Source organism: Syngnathus acus, chromosome 2 (assembly GCF_901709675.1).
Source record: "Syngnathus acus chromosome 2, fSynAcu1.2, whole genome shotgun sequence".
Lineage (NCBI taxonomy): Eukaryota > Metazoa > Chordata > Actinopteri > Syngnathiformes > Syngnathidae > Syngnathus > Syngnathus acus.
The window spans coordinates 7,441,716-7,458,816 of NC_051088.1; the positions used below are offsets into that span (position 1 = coordinate 7,441,716).

Here is a 17,101-nt window from a genome sequence, read left to right on the forward strand (position 1 = left end):
GTTCTTTGGGGACGCCTAACTTTTACTAACATAACGTTTATTGACAGAGATGAAGGAGCTCTGCAAACATACAAACATGTATAAATCTCAACGACCACATTAAAGCAAAACATTGTATTTGGTATTATTTAGTGCTAGGCCAACATTTTATTAAATCCAAAGTCATTACGCCAGTGAGCCCAAATGTAACTCTTTGCAGAAACATGCTGACAAACTAAAATGTGTTGGTTTAGGGGACTATCTTTCCTGCAGTGAACAATAAGGTGCAATAGGACCCTGGGGTAGAAAGGAGAAAGGTGGGCCATACTTTATACTGACTCCTCATTAACAATCCTTTGTTGCAAACGTAGTTCAGTTGACCTTAAAGGCGAACGATAGCGTTCACTCACACGAGAAAGCAAATAACATTCCAATTATTACTCTGTATTTAAGAGACAACATATGGAAGACACAAAGAGAATTTCGATCAATATGCAAGTCGGTCTTGTCGGAATGATTGTTCATTTGTACAAGGTCACTTACTACACTACAACTGTGCCTTATTAAGAAGTGTCTGGAGGCACAAACGCACACACTCACACACACAAAAGCTTCTCTACTAGTAGTGGTTGAAAGCGAGCCGAGCTACGCTAACAAAGAACTACAAACTACTCCCTCCTCATCCTTTCATTCGTCCCCCCTCTTCTTCACCTTGCATCCTTTGTTCCTTTTCACTCTGTTGATTCTTGTATGTCTTTTGTTCATATTGTTCACAACTGCATGGTTATCGTTTCCAGGGAAATTGTAACAGCATCATCATCAAATGGTGAAAATGAAGTGGGAATGAAAAAAATAATCTTTTTTTATGAATAATTTCTTGTTTTCCGGAATTATCTATTGGAGTTTTATAAATTGTTACATAACTACTAACTAACAAACTAACTAACTCACTCACTAACTAACTAACTAACTGGAAACTAATTTAAAAAAAAGGTAAAACATTATCAGGTCGCTAGTAAACCAAGCTGTCTTCATCACCTGGAGAGTAACTGTAAACCTGAAGGCAATGTGAGAACCAGTTTGTGGTCCCCACCTATTGCATATGTGTTTGAGTGTTTCTGTGATGAATAATTCATGAAAAAATGTATTGAGTGAAATCCTTCATCCTTAGAAAAAACATTGAAGATCAGCTCACAAAACTAAAAAGTGATCTGAAACGGGGTGGGAAAAGGCCAGAGAAAATTTTATAAAAATGAGAACATACTATAGTTTGTACCTGAGTAAAAGATAAGGAAAAACTGCGTTAAAATACAGCATAGAATAAAGCAAATGTGAAGACATTCATAAAATTTTTATCTAGTAAAGATGTTCTTCAGAATATCCCATATAGAATTCAAAGGCATCCAACCTCTTAAAGCATCCTGATAAAATATTTAAATGATCTTCAATTAAATTCCCCATGAAAATATTAATCTTGATATGCACGTATGCTCTAGTTTCTATGCTGCACCAATTGCCCGGAACATGAATATTGCATGATTTATACATCCTTTGAAGATGTTCTATATATACATGCACTGTACAGTGCAGGTACATAACTTGCATAATCCATTCAAGTGCATGGAAATTCCCTTTTCAAATGTTACTATCGCCATACAATCAGGTTTTCCTGGATTTCTTTTGTGTTGCACAGACCCAAGCAGATACGCCAACTGGAATGGTTGTCTGAAAGTCAAGACTGGAAGCATGGCATTCGGTGATGCCAGTCTTGTGTCAAGTAAAGTGTCCTAACACTTGTCAGTTGAAAGCCTGATCCAGTAGTTCCGGCATCTTTTCAACTCCCTTCCAGAATCGATAATCCCATTAACAGGCAGGCTTATTGATGAGCTATCTAAGAGCCACAGACTGTATGCACTGTGATAAATATATTAAAGTGGGTTTGGGGTCATGGAGGGCAAGAGAAATTTTGGGAAAGTATCAGACAGCAAGAACGGTGTGGTGCGAAAAATAAAAAGGTCAGCGTGTTGACAAAACATTGAGGGAGGAGGAGAAAGAAACCATTGGGATGGGCAGAAAATGGGTAGCAATGAGGGAAGGGAGGAGCTCATCATACCTCTGGAAATGAAAAAAAAATAAGGCAGTGCATTAAATACTGTCAATGTAAAAGTTACACACTCAACAAGACACAAATCCTCTTCTATCATTTATTTTGTCCTCCTCTTTCTTCCCTCCCACCATTTTCCTCTTTTGTTGTTGTCCACTGCAGAGTAGCTTGTTGCCATGGAAACACACCGAGCCATGATAAGATGGCTCGGTAGTGTGCGTTCGCGTATGAGCTGAAGTGAATACGGGATGATGATTCATGAGTATCTAATATGCTGAGCAGACACTTGGATGAGCACAGGCTGATGTCTGTATGAGTAGAGTTAGGATCGTAAAGCAGCTTTTTGCAGGATGCTTTGTTTGTTTGTTTTTTTGTTGTTTTTAAATCTTCTCTCCTTTGTCTACTTCAAACTGTGTTGAGGCAGTGATCCAGAGGGAGACGCCACTTCGATACAGCTGCAGTTCTTCCTGCCAGTGTTGTGTCATGTTATTGCTCCTAACAGTGTTGCCCTGGTGATAAACACCACAATGGCGATGATTATATGCATAGCCATGACAGCTGTACTGTTCGTGTGTCTGGGTGTGCTTTAATGGCTGATTTCAAAACACTGAATCATAATTTTCCCAACAGTATTTTTCAAATTATTTTCAAAATATAAAATCAATAATTGTTATTAATCTACTGGTAAAATATTCCATTTAATCAGTTATGTGGTTTGATTTGTTGAACAGTGAACCAGATGAGGTTGTTGGGAACAAAGCCACTTGCTCTATGTTGTGCATTACTGACACCTACAGCACCACAGAGGGAAATAATTGTATTCAGTACTGTGTAGGTCATGTTCTGACATCAATAAATGGAGACGGGTGTATCAAATGCATTGCTGATGATGTGCAACGTATAATGATAATGTGGCTTTTTGCTGTTACAGAACTCCCAGAAGAAAAGAGGAGCGCGACCCAACAACAAACCTGACAAGAAGCTTGCCCCGCAGGTAGCTTACTCAAGCACACTAAAATATACATTGTTACTGAGCCAGTTTCTGTAAAAGCTTGTATGTCTTAACTAACCCAATATGAGCACCATCAAAAGTGGAAATCAAGGAGAGAGGCAGATCTAGATGGCGCTTTAGCTTTTCTACCATTCAGTAATGGTAATAATAATGATAAATAATGAAATAATAATAAAAATAAAGCTTTCTTCAAGGAAACAAATCAAACTGTAATTCTGAACCAGCAGCCTCACAAAAGGGAGAAACAGAGTGTAAAATTCATCATCATACATAATTATAATGGGAGTTATTTGATTTATCATTTTAGATTATTCATATATAAAAGAAAGAAGTGGTCATAAAAAGTGAACACCGTGGAATGTAATCACTTGGTAATGAAAAGAGAATGAGGCATAAAGTTGTCAGGAAAATAGTACGTCATTTTACAAAAAAGTTAAGTACTGCTTTACTCTTCAACTGGACTACTTCACAGAAGCGTGTGCATGAAAATAGCACAGGCTGCTGCAATTAAGTTCACATACACAAACCCTTGGAGTGATGCATTATGCACTCCACAATTATGATGGACTGAATATAGGCCGTTTTATCTTTATTTTAAAACAGATCAATGTGAACACATGTTTTTTCATTTTATAAACATCAGAGGTGGACGATTTACCACATTTTGCCGGTCGGTCACTCGACGTGGGCACCCTTCAGTTCGTCCTTTTTCATAATGTAATCATACGTTTGTCCCGCCATCCTCATTATTTTCAAAACACTTCTATCATCGCTTCTCTGGTTGTCACAACAGCTGCCATCGATAATAATAAATTCCAGTGACTTCATTGTTTTACATTTAGAAGTGCATGTCTGCGAGACAAAACAACCAAAAAGATTGCCTCATCGACCCACAATAACATGATCATTAACACAAAAGAAACTATCAGCAGCTTGCCATCCAACTCAGGAATTTATTTAATTTATTTAGTTATTTAAAAATCCCGCAAAATTCACATTCACATATCATTATTAATAAACCTACACACCAACGAGTCCCCCACATATTGGAACATACTGGAACTAATATCTCTTGTGGAGAAGTGTGCATATTTTGTCCTTCAAGTGTTCCAATCTGTCCAAGCAAATGAATATCAATGTATGCCGATAAATCAATGTCTGCTGTATATTTTATTGTTTTTACTTCATTTCTGCCAAGTGGCTGCCCTTTATCTTGTCTTTGTAGGTATTTGTGCACGCACATGTTCGGCCCACTCATTGCTTAACATTGTATTGCAAAGATAAAACCAGCATTTATCTGAGATACAGATTTGACATGTCAAGACTAGCAAGAGCTGATCCTCTCATTGGCTCTCGGTCCGAAGCACTTACCATAAATGGTCTTGAATGTGCTGCCCACCTTCTGACTTTATGTGTTTGGAAACGCTTCGCAGGCTGTAAAGCAAATACACCCACGGAGTTGCCAGGGAGGTGTGGTTGAACTGGGTCAACTTGGGTCACAGTACCAAGTCATGTGTTTCTCCACACCACAGTGGTGCGTCAAATGACTCTTTGGTTGACTTTCAAAATAAAATTTCTCATTGAGCTAAATTACATTTGGAACAGAAATGAAATGCTGGTTTTGGATATGTATCATTTAGTGTGGATTAGGATTTCTCGGCATTGCTTAACTGAGGTCTGCTATTTTCTTTCTCCCATTTCTCCCATACCCTGTCATAAAAAAACATTTTCAGGTACAGCAGAAAATGTTCTCCCAACTGCTGAGTCAACATGCTGCAGCTACAAAACCTAGATTTCCTCTAAATGCCCTTCAAATGAACTTAAACAACTGCCATTTGAGAAAAGAATGCAATTTTATTTCGGTGATGTTATAGTCATCTGATTTAAAGAGAGTCTCGTCAGACTTTTAAAATAATTGGTAAATGAATCTTTCCAAGTGCTTGTTTGGTAAAGAAAAAGCTGATGGCAGCTGCGTCATAAAGATTGAGTGCTCACTAAATTGTGCTTGTCTTTTATTCCATCACCACAGGAAGACAGCTCAGACCTCAAGTGCCAGCTCCACTTCGCCAAAGAGGAATCAGCCTTGATGTGCAAGAAGCTAACCAAACTGGTGAAGGACAGTGAGTCCATGAAGGAGGAGCTGGCCAAATTCAGATCCCTTTATGGGGACGTTGACGCCTCCATCACTGTCGAGGAGGTAGTGTATATGTGTAGATAGATACAAATATGATAGATGGATGGCTGGACGGCAAGATCAAGGCGCCGAGTTCAGGAGATGAGCTCATTTTATTTGACTGCCGTCAGGTTGCCGACTCCCCTCACACCCGTGAGGCAGAGGTCAGAGTTCACCTGAAGCTTGTCGAAGAGGAGGCCAACTTGCTGAGTCGGCGAATTGTGGAGCTGGAGGTGGAGAACAGAGGCCTCCGAGCTGAGATGGACGATATGAAAGTAGCACAAGGTAGCATTCTGTCGCACTCAATGTTTGTGATTGTATTTTTATGCTCTTAAATTTGTGAAATTCAAAATGAAGGCAACAATTATTGTTGATAATACCTGTACTATAAATACTATATGCAAATGTCTAATGTCAAACAGTAAATGAATAAATCAATGCTATAGTCATAAATGAATGTGAACCATAGCAAAAATATTCTACAGAATTAAAACAAAAATCTCCCTCCACCATAAACAGTGGACAGAAATATACATCAGTAATATATTGATAAAATATGATAGATACTACACTGTTCACTATACATGTGAATGTAAAAAAAGGTATTGTATGCTATTATAACACTCATCTATGTTAATGTCGAAGCAAGAATACATTTTGGGAATGACAGCATTCACCTTCTGACTATTTTGGTTCCCCCCACTGTTGTTTAACATCGCTCCTGCTCTTCTTTAGATGGCTCTCAAGAACTTAGTAGTGTTGGAGTTGGACCAGGGACAGGGACAGTCGTTGGAGTAGGCGCTTCATCTGAAAATGTCATGGAGCTTCAGAGACACCTCCAGTTTGTGGAGGAGGAGGCAGAGCTCCTGAGGAGGTCCCTCATGGAGATGGAAGAGCAGAACAAGCTCCTGATGAATGAAATCAACCGCTATAAATCCGAGCTGCCTCCACCGACGGCGCCCCTCGCTTCGCTGTCAGACAGGCTTCTTCACGACGGGTCGCTCCACTCCGTACAGGAGGGAGCTGTGCTCATCAGCCCGGATGCGTCCCCTCAAGAGGAAGAACTTCGAGTAGCCCGGCTTCAGATCGTAGAGCTAGGCGGGAAGGTGAAAAAGCTACAGTACGAGAACCGAGTGCTCCTGTCCAACTTGCAGCGGTGTGACCTGGCGTCCTACCAGCCCCCGTCCTCCTCCTCTTCATCTTTACGAGTGGCTCTTGAGACTAATGAAGAGGCTGGAGATTCAGCCGAGTGTCTCCCTACCAGGTAGTGTCCAAATGATGAATAGCCTTTTTTCGGTTTGGGTTTTGATTCACCTTTCAATTAATAAGATGACTAATATTTTGTCGCCTTTTATTGGGCGGGTATTAATCGTCATCCGTTCCACATTTTTGGCTCAAGACAAAGGCTATGGGTCCACTTTAACATAAAATAAAATGATGTTTCTCTCATTTTCCATCAGTTCGCCACACCGCAAAGAACCGTTAGGTGTGGAGAACGTCTCTCTGGAGAGCACTGAGCAAAATAAGATGGACAAAACTGCCGGGCCCAAAGCCTCACCGTTCAGCCTCCTTGGATTCAAGGACCTTGACGCTTTGCTCGCCATGAGGGATCAGGCGCGCCTAATTTCCACAGCGATTCAGCTCATCACATCTCCAGAGTCCAACTGCCTACCGTCCTCGCCGTCCATCTATCACAATGTTTTCAGCAACGAGGCGGCAGAATCGGGTGACCTGGAGAAAGCGCAGCCTCACTGCCAGGTTCGTGTTTTTTTTTTTCTCTCTCTGTAGTTAGAGTCAAAGTAATCCAACAGCAGTAATGAAACGAAAATACTCAAAAGACAACAAAGCTTGTCTTTGTGTCAAATAAACAATACAAAATAGTAGCTGCCTATCACTGTTGTCCTTATTAGTGTGTCACAGTGTCATGCCATTAACTGCCACCATCAAATTTACCATGGCCAAACATAAGGTCATGAAAAGCATCTGTACCACTTAATGGAAATGTGGCTTTTAAATCGCGACCTTTTGAACTTTGCACACATTTATGTGTAAATTTGATCACATTCTGAACTGCCTTATTTGACTTAACTTGCTTAGTGGCATTTACTATGGGTGTTCTCGATAGATTTCCGAGCTGTCCGACTTGGCTGACAGGCCTCTAGTTGGCGCTCTGACCAGCAGGCTGCAGGCACTGCACAGCCAGCTCCAGGTCTTTGTGGAGCGTGTCGACAGCCTGGGTAAATCCTCACATGGCGAGGGTCAGTCTTCCTTGACCTCATCAGTCAACGTATTAGCCTGCGCTGATGACGAGCACAATGCACTCAAGACTGCAGAAGAGAAGGTAAAACACACGACGTTCCATCCTCCTCCTCATTTATTTCCATTCTCTTTATTTTCTTGTTTTTTTTGTAAGCTTTTTTTGGTTTGGTTCTTTTCTTTTTACTACACTCTGCTAATTCTACTTTCTGGGCTGATTTAACCATTCCCAATCTCATTGTTCTTGCACTGGATTTACAATGCATGTTCAAATCTGACCATTATGATAAACATATTTACCAATGTTGTGGAAAAAAAAGTAAGATTTGGTAAGATCAGATGTATTTAAATTTTTTTTTAAAAAAGTCAGAATTGAGCTGCTAATGTAAGCCTCCCTCTGTGGCCTCTGCATGCAGTTGGATCAACCTCCTAATCCAAATTCTCCACACTGCTGTAGGCCTCAAATGGAGCCTGGTTGTTGCATGACATTGGTTCAATATTTATTTTGTAGCTTGAATTGGGTCTTTGCAATTATATTTGATCATAATTGTAGTAATGTGTTCTCCATGAATATCAGACGTGCTGTTTCAGATCCTTTTCAAGTCCACTTATGTACTGTATGTGGCAATTAGTTCGGAAGTACAAAATAATACCTGACTTATTTTAAAGCATCCATGATTGCTACATATACTGTAGCTGGAATTGGGTGAAATCCTTGCATCTGCAAATTCATAAATTATGAATTCAGGAAACCCAAACAACAGCATGACTTTTGAGTCATCAATATTGCATTGTCAAAGAGAGCAAGCCATTTTCAACACATTAAATTGATTATTGATTTATTTAAAAATCAAATAGCAGACTTGCGTGAGGAATGACCAATGGTATTTACAGTATTTGTGAAAACATGAAATTCACTAAACTTAAACCTGGGAGGTTTTGGCGCGACGCCAGCGTTATGCTAATTTGCATTATCGTTAAATGTATCAAGGGCGACTATGAATACATTTAAATTGAGTCATCGTCAAAACCATGGAAAACCCTTTTTTTTATTTGACATGAAAAAAATATAAAAATGTCCAATTTTTCTAAAATTATTGTGTTTTTGTATTTTTTTATGCACTTATTTTCAGACTTTCTTGAAATACAGTACCTTGGTGGGAAAAAATACATACAATTTGCTTGAAATGCCCTTCAGATAATTGCATTTCTATTCCACCTTTTTGCTTTAACTCAATTGTGATATGATTTTTCAGCGAAGTGAAATACTTTTTAGACTCCATTAGAGGCCAATTCTGAGTCCAAACACCCTCCACCCCTTTTCCCTCCTTTTCTTCCCTCTTCCAATTGTCCTTTTCTCCGCATGGGCACCATAACACTTTGCTTTTCGCCCCCCGTTGCCCTGTTTTTAAAACCCTCGCTCTCTGCCATTTTTCACGCTTTCCTCCCATCTATATCACACCTTGCATCTCTTTTCCCTGTCTTGTTTCATCTTTGCAATCTTCCCTCCAACGCTTGTTTTTGTATCTCTCGCTTTGACCTTTCACTCGTACTACTTCTCCCACCCTTTTTCCTCCTGCTGCCCTCTTGTGTGCTCTTCTGTCACTATCCTCTCCTCAGCCTTTCATTATTTCCTCTGTTTTGCTTTTCTTTTTTTTCTCCACCCTCTCCTTCTCTTCTCTGACCAAGATCTTTTTCCTCTACATTCTTTTTTTTGTCATGTGAGAGCCACCGATTGTTATTTTTGTGTGTTTGTTGGTTGAGTGTATGCATTTTATTTTGGTTTTGTTCCTTTTGTTTTTCGTGTGTTTTTTGGCTTGCTTTTCCACCTCATGCCACATTTTGTTCTCTATACTTTCTTTGTATGTTTGTTTTTCATTTCTTTCTTCATTGACTTGCCCACGCATGAATGCAGCAGCCTGATTGTAGGGACCAGTTGCAACCAGGGTTCAAAGGCCAATCAGAGGAGAACGGTCAGGCAGAGAAAAGAAAAAAGCACATTGAGCGAGCAGAGGAGGATGAAAAGGAGACACAAGATACACTAGTAAGTAACACAACACTGTGATTTAGAACAGAACCCGTGTTGTTTTGGACCTGAAGACTCTTTCACTCAAAATGTTTGCATCAGAGGTGTAACAGTAGAACTGGTCTGACTCTCACATTGAGTCAAATAGTCTTGAACTATGTATAGCTCTTCTGGAGGGGTCCAGGTCTCATTCTAGAACTCGGTTACCCACCCTGTGGAGTAAAATAATTTGTTTTACCCTACTGATAATGTGTCGTCGCAATATTTTCCATGATCTAGTTATTTTGGTCACAACCCACAATTTGTGGCCACTGCAATGACTGGGAACTTAGACTAACCGCTAAGTGGAGAGCTTTGTTTCAGAGCTCAGCCCCTTTTGTCACTACGACGAATGTAGTGTTTGTGTGACTGCAGCACCAGGCCATGTCGGATCTCACAGCTTCCAAGATGCTTGAGTTATGGAAAACAGATGCTGAATTGATTCGTTATCTTTGAAACCATTACAATTCATGAATGTAGTATTTTTACTTTCATTAAATCATATCACATTGTAAGAATGTAATGTTTTAAAAGCTGAGTTACTCAGCCGTCTTTCCGCTTTTGTTACACCTCTGATGCTTCCAGTCCATTTGGAGGTCAAATACCTATTACAACGATGTGCCATCAATTCAACTCACCACATTAGAGAGAATGCACAAATACAAATGTCTCATTTGACAAATAATTAACAGTAACACTTTGATTACAATGTACTCTTACACACAGTACAGTATTACTGAAAGTAGCGATGGCCAAAGGCAGCAGTACCCCACCAAATACAGCAGATGGCCCTTTGCTTCCTCCACTTTTCTATTCATTCCCCCTTCATTACTTACTCGCCAACCTGTTTGCTGCCTTGTCCACTCATTGCGTATCTTTTTTTTCCCCCCCTACCCACCGCATCTAAATTGCCTTCCTCGATCCTATCCAGTCTAGTGATTCCATTGCCAAGTCGTGCGAGGCAGGCGGTTCAGCTCAAGTGGAGCTGGAGGAGATGGAGGCTCAGAGGAAAATGACACTGAAATTCTCACAGGTTAGTCATGTGTCACAAATTCACACACTGCTGAATAATGAAAAACTGAAATGGCACTCAGACTGTCACCAAAGCCAAATATTTCTAATATGCATCAGCGTCTTCACTGAATTTGGCATAATGCACACGCTTTATTGAGTGTGAATTTTATTTTGTGGGTTCTTGACCACAATATACCTGATCATCATGATCAAATTCTTCACGATACAGATTAGGCGTGTACAAAATAGGGGTTCAGCAAAACAAACACGTTGAGATATTGTAACAAGGATCCTTAGCACCAGGAACGGTCCAGGTAGCTTTCAAACTCCTTGTCAATCTCTCAGCTCCACGAGGAGCAACAGAAGGCTCTGCTCCGCCGGGACTTTCAGCTGCAGAGTTTAGGCCTTCAGGCTCGGCTCCAGCACAAGAGATGGGGCCAAGAGAGGACTTTGCTGGTACAGGAGTCACAGCACCTCAAACAAGCGCTGTTGCTGCTCAGCCTCAAGCTACGCTGCTTCCTCAAACACTGGAGGCTGGGCTGCAAGAAGGACACTGAGTGGAAAGACATTTTGGAGGTATAATCTTCTCTTGTATGACAGCATCATCGCTCTATGGATATTAGAAAAATCACATTTCAGTTTTTATTTTTTTTTTGGATTAACAAGTTGTTTAGTCTCATGCTGCAAAATTAATCTAAATCCTAAAATGAAGACCATACGTTTTATATCGTCGGAAGGTGGGGTAAACAAATCCTACTCTGTGTTTGGTCATCTAGATGAACAACCTAAAGGACCTCTACCTTTTATTGGAGGAGGATAACCTGCACTTAACGGGGAAAAAAGCCGATGGAGACGAACAAGCAGTTGGCCAAGCAATCAAGGTTGGCTGCACGTATGCATAAAAACACGCTTGCTTAGTTCCAAAACACACTCTCTCAACGCGGATTCATCATTTTCACTCTTTAGTTGAGTGCTGTCAGCAGCACTCTGGCCGACCTAAAGGTAGCGCTGCAGGACCTGAGTGGCGAGCTGCGGCAGGAGCGGCAAGGCTCCCAGGAACTCACCCAGCAGTTTGCAAAGGCCAAGGCATCATGGGAAGTGGAGAGGACTGAACTTAAAAGCCTCATCGCTCAGGTGGGCAAGGAGAAGTATTTTCCTTAATGAGGCTCTAGAGAATGACAGCAACATGTCAGGAAAGAGTGGAGCAGGGCGACCAAATGCAGCTTGAACCAGGGTTTATTGAAGGGAAAGAGAGTTGGAAGGGAGGTAGGTGGAGAAACGAAGACGGGATAGAGACTCACAGCAAGCAAACAGACAGACAGAAGTCCACTCGGAGACCGTGAGCCTCCAGACAAGACCGGGGGAATATAGACAAGTAGCACAGGAACACTAGGTGCAGACACAGACGGGAGACAACAGTAGACCAACAGAGAGAAACACACGGGCAGGGTTTAAATACATGAGACAACAAGAGGGAGCAGGTGACAGACAACGGTAATGAAGGGGTGTGGCTGTGGGAAGTTGACGGCCGAGCATGCTCTGGCACGGGCGTGGCACAATAATAATCCTGCAAGCAGCTCTGAGTGGGTCCTCGTCCTTTTTTTTTTTAATGGCAAATCCTCGAAGGGGTAACCAAACTTTGAAGTCAATGTAATAAACCCAGCTCGAACTAACCTGTAATAGGCATGCCAATCTATTAAACAAAACTCTTTGTTAGTGGGACTTCCTAAAGTCAAAAGCCTCAACATGCTTACAATTTGGAGTTCAGTCGAAATGCACCTCCAAAGTCAAACTTTAGATTTAGACCTGCAAATCTTGAGATTTTAGCTTTGAACATCTAATACAGTAACTCCACAACTAAATGTAACCATAGAACCAGAAATGTAATTTGCAGACACAGCAAAGCTTGGTACAATAGAATTAATCACGATTCAATGACATGCAAGCTAATGTAAATAAAGGAATTATCTTTTTGTGAAACTAAAATCACTAACCTACACCAATGTAGGAGTTACAATAAGCCATAAATAAAGTAAACATTTGTATGGAAAATACTTTTAGACCATCGTAACCTAGACTGACTTCTGCTGATAACATTGTGAACTGAAGACCCCGTGCACTTGTCGTTCCTTGTACAATTTATTTGCTTGTACCTATGTACCACCTATCTGCTCGCAGCTCAGCCAGGGGCGTCACCATGGTTACGAACACAATGGGTGAGCAGATAGAAGCTCTGAAATGTGAAGATCTGTTGGCTTCTTTATCCCTAAAGGAAAATGGCAAAAATATGATTATGTTCTCGCTATTTACATGCAAAATTACCTCTTATAAAGCAGTAAATGCTTACTTAAATGCAATGTCACTTTTATGGGTAAGCATGAGGGACTCCAGTGGGCCGCCTTCAACATGAATGAATCTTGGCTAAACACGCATGTCATATTCCACAACTGACCACCCGGCGGGCCTTTTAGCACTATTTACGGACTGACCTGGTCCACAAAGTCACTGTGCGTGGGTGGGTGTCAAAATAATGGCCGCTCGCCTGCGCCGCGTGAACTTACATGGAGGCAGCGACAGGGAGAAAAGGGAAAGCTAAGGTCCTCATTAAAAAAATGCAAGAAATCCCCCCCCCCCACTTACTATGGATGCATTACCAAATTTTTAACTTCCAATCTTTTAACACAATTCACTGTTTTTTTTTCCTAGCTTGAGAGCAAAGCACCCAAAGCAGCCTCTTTGTCCTCTGCTGATGCAATAGACCCACCTGACCTGAAGGTAGCACTGAAGAGGGAACGTGAGGAGCACCAGCACCTTCTGGCTGAGTCCTATGCTGCCGTAATGGACTTGACCAAACAGGTAAAAGTGTTTATGTGAAAGACAGACAGTATTATTAGAGGTCATTGATTCTCTTTCTTGTCTCTCTGGCATGACAGCTTCAGATTGGAGAGAGGAACTGGGGCAGGGAGAAGCTGGAGCTCTTAGAGCGGTTCAGCCAGGAGAGAGCTCAGTGGGAGCAGATGCTGAGAGAGACCAAGGCGAGTGTGTGTGCGTGTGTGTAAAAGGAAAAGTCAAATATAAGAAGGGTGTGTGTCTTGAGATGATGGAAGTGGATGATGGCGTGCAGCAGTGATAAGGGTTTCCGTGGAAGACCTTTCATCAGATGCTTTCTGTCATAGTTCACCTCAGTTCCCCGGTATATTTGATGTTTTATTGAAAATTCAGAAAAAGAAAGAACATTGGAGGATCCTTCGACTCCTTAATACGGCCGCATTGAATCAACTCTTTTTCAGCTTTTGCACTTAGGAGTTTTTAACCAAGTGTTTGGTCATGAGGTCTTGGCTTTTTTTCTGTCAATTCTGCTGTCCTGAATCGGATACACATTTCAATCTAATCCTTTATATGATCAAATATTGGTGAATTTTACGAACAGGTGTGGGGTTTGTTTTTCTTTCCCAGGCGTGTTCCATTACAATTCTTGTTTAAGCAATAGATTTTCAGATTTAGGATTTTACTTATGAAGACATTCATACTTGTTAACCAAAGAGAAAACAATAGATCCTTACATTGGTAAAAACAAGCAATTGTGATCAATAAACAAGATGAAAATCAATCAGACCTAATGGACAAACATAGTCCAACCGTTTGGAATGTTTCGAAGAAGAAAGAAACCACAGATAACGGTTAGAGAAACACAATAGCTGTTGAAGACAGAAACTGAAAGCAACTGGGATAATTGCTGATGACACAAATTATAGTTTGCAGAAGACTTTCTAATCAGAATTTTTTTATTTCTGGTCTCATATTCATCTTTTTCATCTTTAATGCCCCCATCTTGACAGTTTGTGTAAACGAAACTTGGCAAATGCTCCCAAGGATGGAAGTGTTATCGTGTTGAACTGTTACACTTGAGTTCCGGTGGGAGCAGTGGTACACCCAAAACTGGTTGCAATCCCATCACAGAATTTCAATCTCATAATGTCATGTTTTTATTTCCATGTATCTATATATGTATTTATTTATCTCCACAGTCAAAGTTTTCAGGTGCTGAGTCCCCGGCAGACACACTTGTCACCAACGGAACAGGATCACCAAGGTAAACACTCGGCTGTAGCAATAGTGAGCATTACATTTGAATGATCTTTTTTCATTTAAAGGACCAAATCCACACTTGAGCTCGATGACCCAGAATTCCAAACCACAGCTGACCTCAGGGGCTTGATCCACTTGGCGGCCCCGCCTCCTTTGATTTGTCCACAGCTGAGTGACTCCAGCAAGAAGAATTGGACCTGTCTGACTGATGAGGTGATTACACAGTTTTTGTGAACACTTTTTTGAATTAGTAAATCAACCTCCGAATAGCTTTGCTTCCATGTTATGTCCGCTCATAGTTTGCTTTTCGATGTGCCTATGTGAGGGTGCTAAAAGCAAATTTGGACTCTTTGACTCATTTTTGGCCTTAAGTTATTGACATGAAGATGCCCTAATCACTTTTACTTACATGGATCTTCTCAGATTCCAAATGTTGGGAAAACCTGTAAAACTTGGGATGGCCCCAGCGCTAGCCTCTCCTGCGGCAACTTAGTAGGGTCAGAGCTGGATCTGGAGTCCGTCCAGAGGAGCCACACTGCTCCAGAAAGCACCGGAATCCGGATGTACTACAGCCCCCCTGCTGTCCGACGCACGGAGCACCAACAGAGCAAGCGGGAGAGCGAGAATACGCACGGGAACTCAAATGGGAGCTCTGCCCTCAGGCTGAGTGTCTCTGAGCCAGGCCCGGCTGAGATCCAGCAGCCCTCATCCTGCTTTTCGTCATCTTATGAGCAGTGGCTGAGCTCGCTATCCAAGCAGCATCGAGAGCTGCTGGAGAGCAGAAGCGCATGCACTGCCGCTTCTGTCACCGCTGTGGTCAACAATGGCTCGGCAAACTGCCTGGCTGATGGGATGGCGTCATCAGCATTCCGCGACTTGGAGATGGGGGAGATTTCAGCAAACTTAAGTGATGACATGAAAGAGATGACCAATTGTGTGCGCCAAGCCATTCGCTCCTCATCTCTGGAGAGGAAGCCTGGCAAGGAACCTGTAAGTTAATTCATAGTACTATTTAAATTCTCCCTAGAAAAAATGTTTCATAGCCTTAATGGTACATGTTATTTAAGGTTTCTAATCACAATTTAAAATGATACAAACATTTAAAAATGTACTCTTACTCTTTTCCAGGCGGTGGGCATGTCCACCAGATCCACACAAACAGCTGCACAGTGCGTTAGCATCGGGCTTCAAACTGACAACCTCACCAGCAGCAGGGGCGCAGGTTTGCACGCCAAAGCTTGGTCACCCCGGCCCTCATCTACAACCACTTCCCCGCTCGCGTCAACTCGAGTGAGACAGATATCAACATCTCTGGACAAAGTTCACAGCCGAATCGAGAGGCCCTGTTGCTCACCCAAGTTTGGATCTCCGAAGCTTCAGCGCCGTGTATCCTCTGGTATTTCCACTTTTTGAGCGTATACCCTGTTATTGTCAACTTTGTTTTGTCGTTTTTGTAATTATTATAATGTTCTTGTTTTCAGGCTCCACCTCCAGACTGGAAGGGACTCCTTCGTCTCGGGAGCGCAGCCTGTGGAGCCTCCAACAAAGAGCCATTAGTGGGGGTGGGGGCTCAGCCTGGGCCCGCTCAACAACCACTAGGGACAGCCCCGTGCTCAGCGGCCTCACTGATGGCCTCTCCAGCCTCTTCAGTGTGGTGGAACATTCGGGAAGCACTGAGACTCTCTGGAGGGGGGACGGAGGTATAATACAGCATCATATATAGATGCATAATCAGTTTCTCTAAAAGCAAAAACAAAATTATGTTCCACAGAGAAGTGTTGTGAGGGCTCATACATTCATCATCCATTACTTCCAAACTACATCTTAGCCGATAATAGCAGATGATACTGATGTACCGTATTATATGTACATCTTCTTAGAGAACGAACCCAAATAAAATAAGGTTTATTCATTTTCAGCCAATCATAATTCATGTGTGTGTTCAGGTGCCAGTCCAGCTCGACACCCTCACATAGCAGGGAAACCCTCCTGCGCCTCAGTTTGCCCATCTGACCCAAACGTTCAGCGCTTCGGAGGTCTTGTCCAGGAGTTCTTTCAAAATGTGTGCAGCAACCGTAGCCAGGGAGCTGTCCCCCTCTCGGGAGAGAGAATGCAAAGAGACTCCCTTGTTGGAGGAGGCTTTAACTGCGTAGATGAGCTCAAGCAAGAATGTCTGCCGGCTGCTGTGGGAGGTCTCGGCGCCTTGGCCGGACTGTGTGGGGGCAATGACAATGTGACCAGAATCGTTAACAAGCGGTTCATGAGACAGACGGCCGGCGACGAGATGGTCAGTATCATGGGCGGAGGAGGGAAGGACGGGACGGTCAGCGCTGGCACTGCAGGATCTGGAACAGAGGTGAGGGCTTTGGCTCGAACGATATTTTGCTCAAAGCATGCTAAAGTGTAAAA

At 42.1% G+C, this 17,101-nt stretch overlaps 1 protein-coding gene and 1 long non-coding RNA gene across 3 annotated transcripts in view; one reads left to right on the forward strand and one right to left on the reverse strand.

Annotated features, from left to right (window-relative positions):
- The window catches only part of soga1 (suppressor of glucose, autophagy associated 1), a 42,900-nt gene that overhangs the window by 23,578 nt on the left and 2,221 nt on the right, over nt 1-17,101 (forward strand). The window contains exons 5-23 of one of the 2 annotated variants that reach the window (XM_037271227.1): nt 3,015-3,077; nt 5,125-5,292; nt 5,400-5,553; nt 6,004-6,532; nt 6,729-7,026; nt 7,394-7,609; nt 9,440-9,568; nt 10,521-10,622; nt 10,949-11,179; nt 11,380-11,484; nt 11,570-11,737; nt 13,310-13,459; nt 13,537-13,638; nt 14,632-14,696; nt 14,758-14,905; nt 15,116-15,682; nt 15,821-16,088; nt 16,174-16,392; nt 16,639-17,048. In XM_037271227.1, the coding sequence (XP_037127122.1) occupies nt 3,015-3,077; nt 5,125-5,292; nt 5,400-5,553; nt 6,004-6,532; nt 6,729-7,026; nt 7,394-7,609; nt 9,440-9,568; nt 10,521-10,622; nt 10,949-11,179; nt 11,380-11,484; nt 11,570-11,737; nt 13,310-13,459; nt 13,537-13,638; nt 14,632-14,696; nt 14,758-14,905; nt 15,116-15,682; nt 15,821-16,088; nt 16,174-16,392; nt 16,639-17,048 (4,092 nt within the window). The remainder of the gene's footprint in view (nt 1-3,014; nt 3,078-5,124; nt 5,293-5,399; nt 5,554-6,003; nt 6,533-6,728; nt 7,027-7,393; nt 7,610-9,439; nt 9,569-10,520; nt 10,623-10,948; nt 11,180-11,379; nt 11,485-11,569; nt 11,738-13,309; nt 13,460-13,536; nt 13,639-14,631; nt 14,697-14,757; nt 14,906-15,115; nt 15,683-15,820; nt 16,089-16,173; nt 16,393-16,638; nt 17,049-17,101) is intronic. The other variant, XM_037271235.1, reaches the window with a different exon arrangement.
- Nucleotides 123-5,115, reverse strand: LOC119134520. Its single transcript, XR_005100361.1, has 2 exons — nt 4,467-5,115; nt 123-2,094 (listed from the first exon to the last, which is right to left on the reverse strand). It is a non-coding gene; the product is annotated as an uncharacterized LOC119134520 (long non-coding RNA).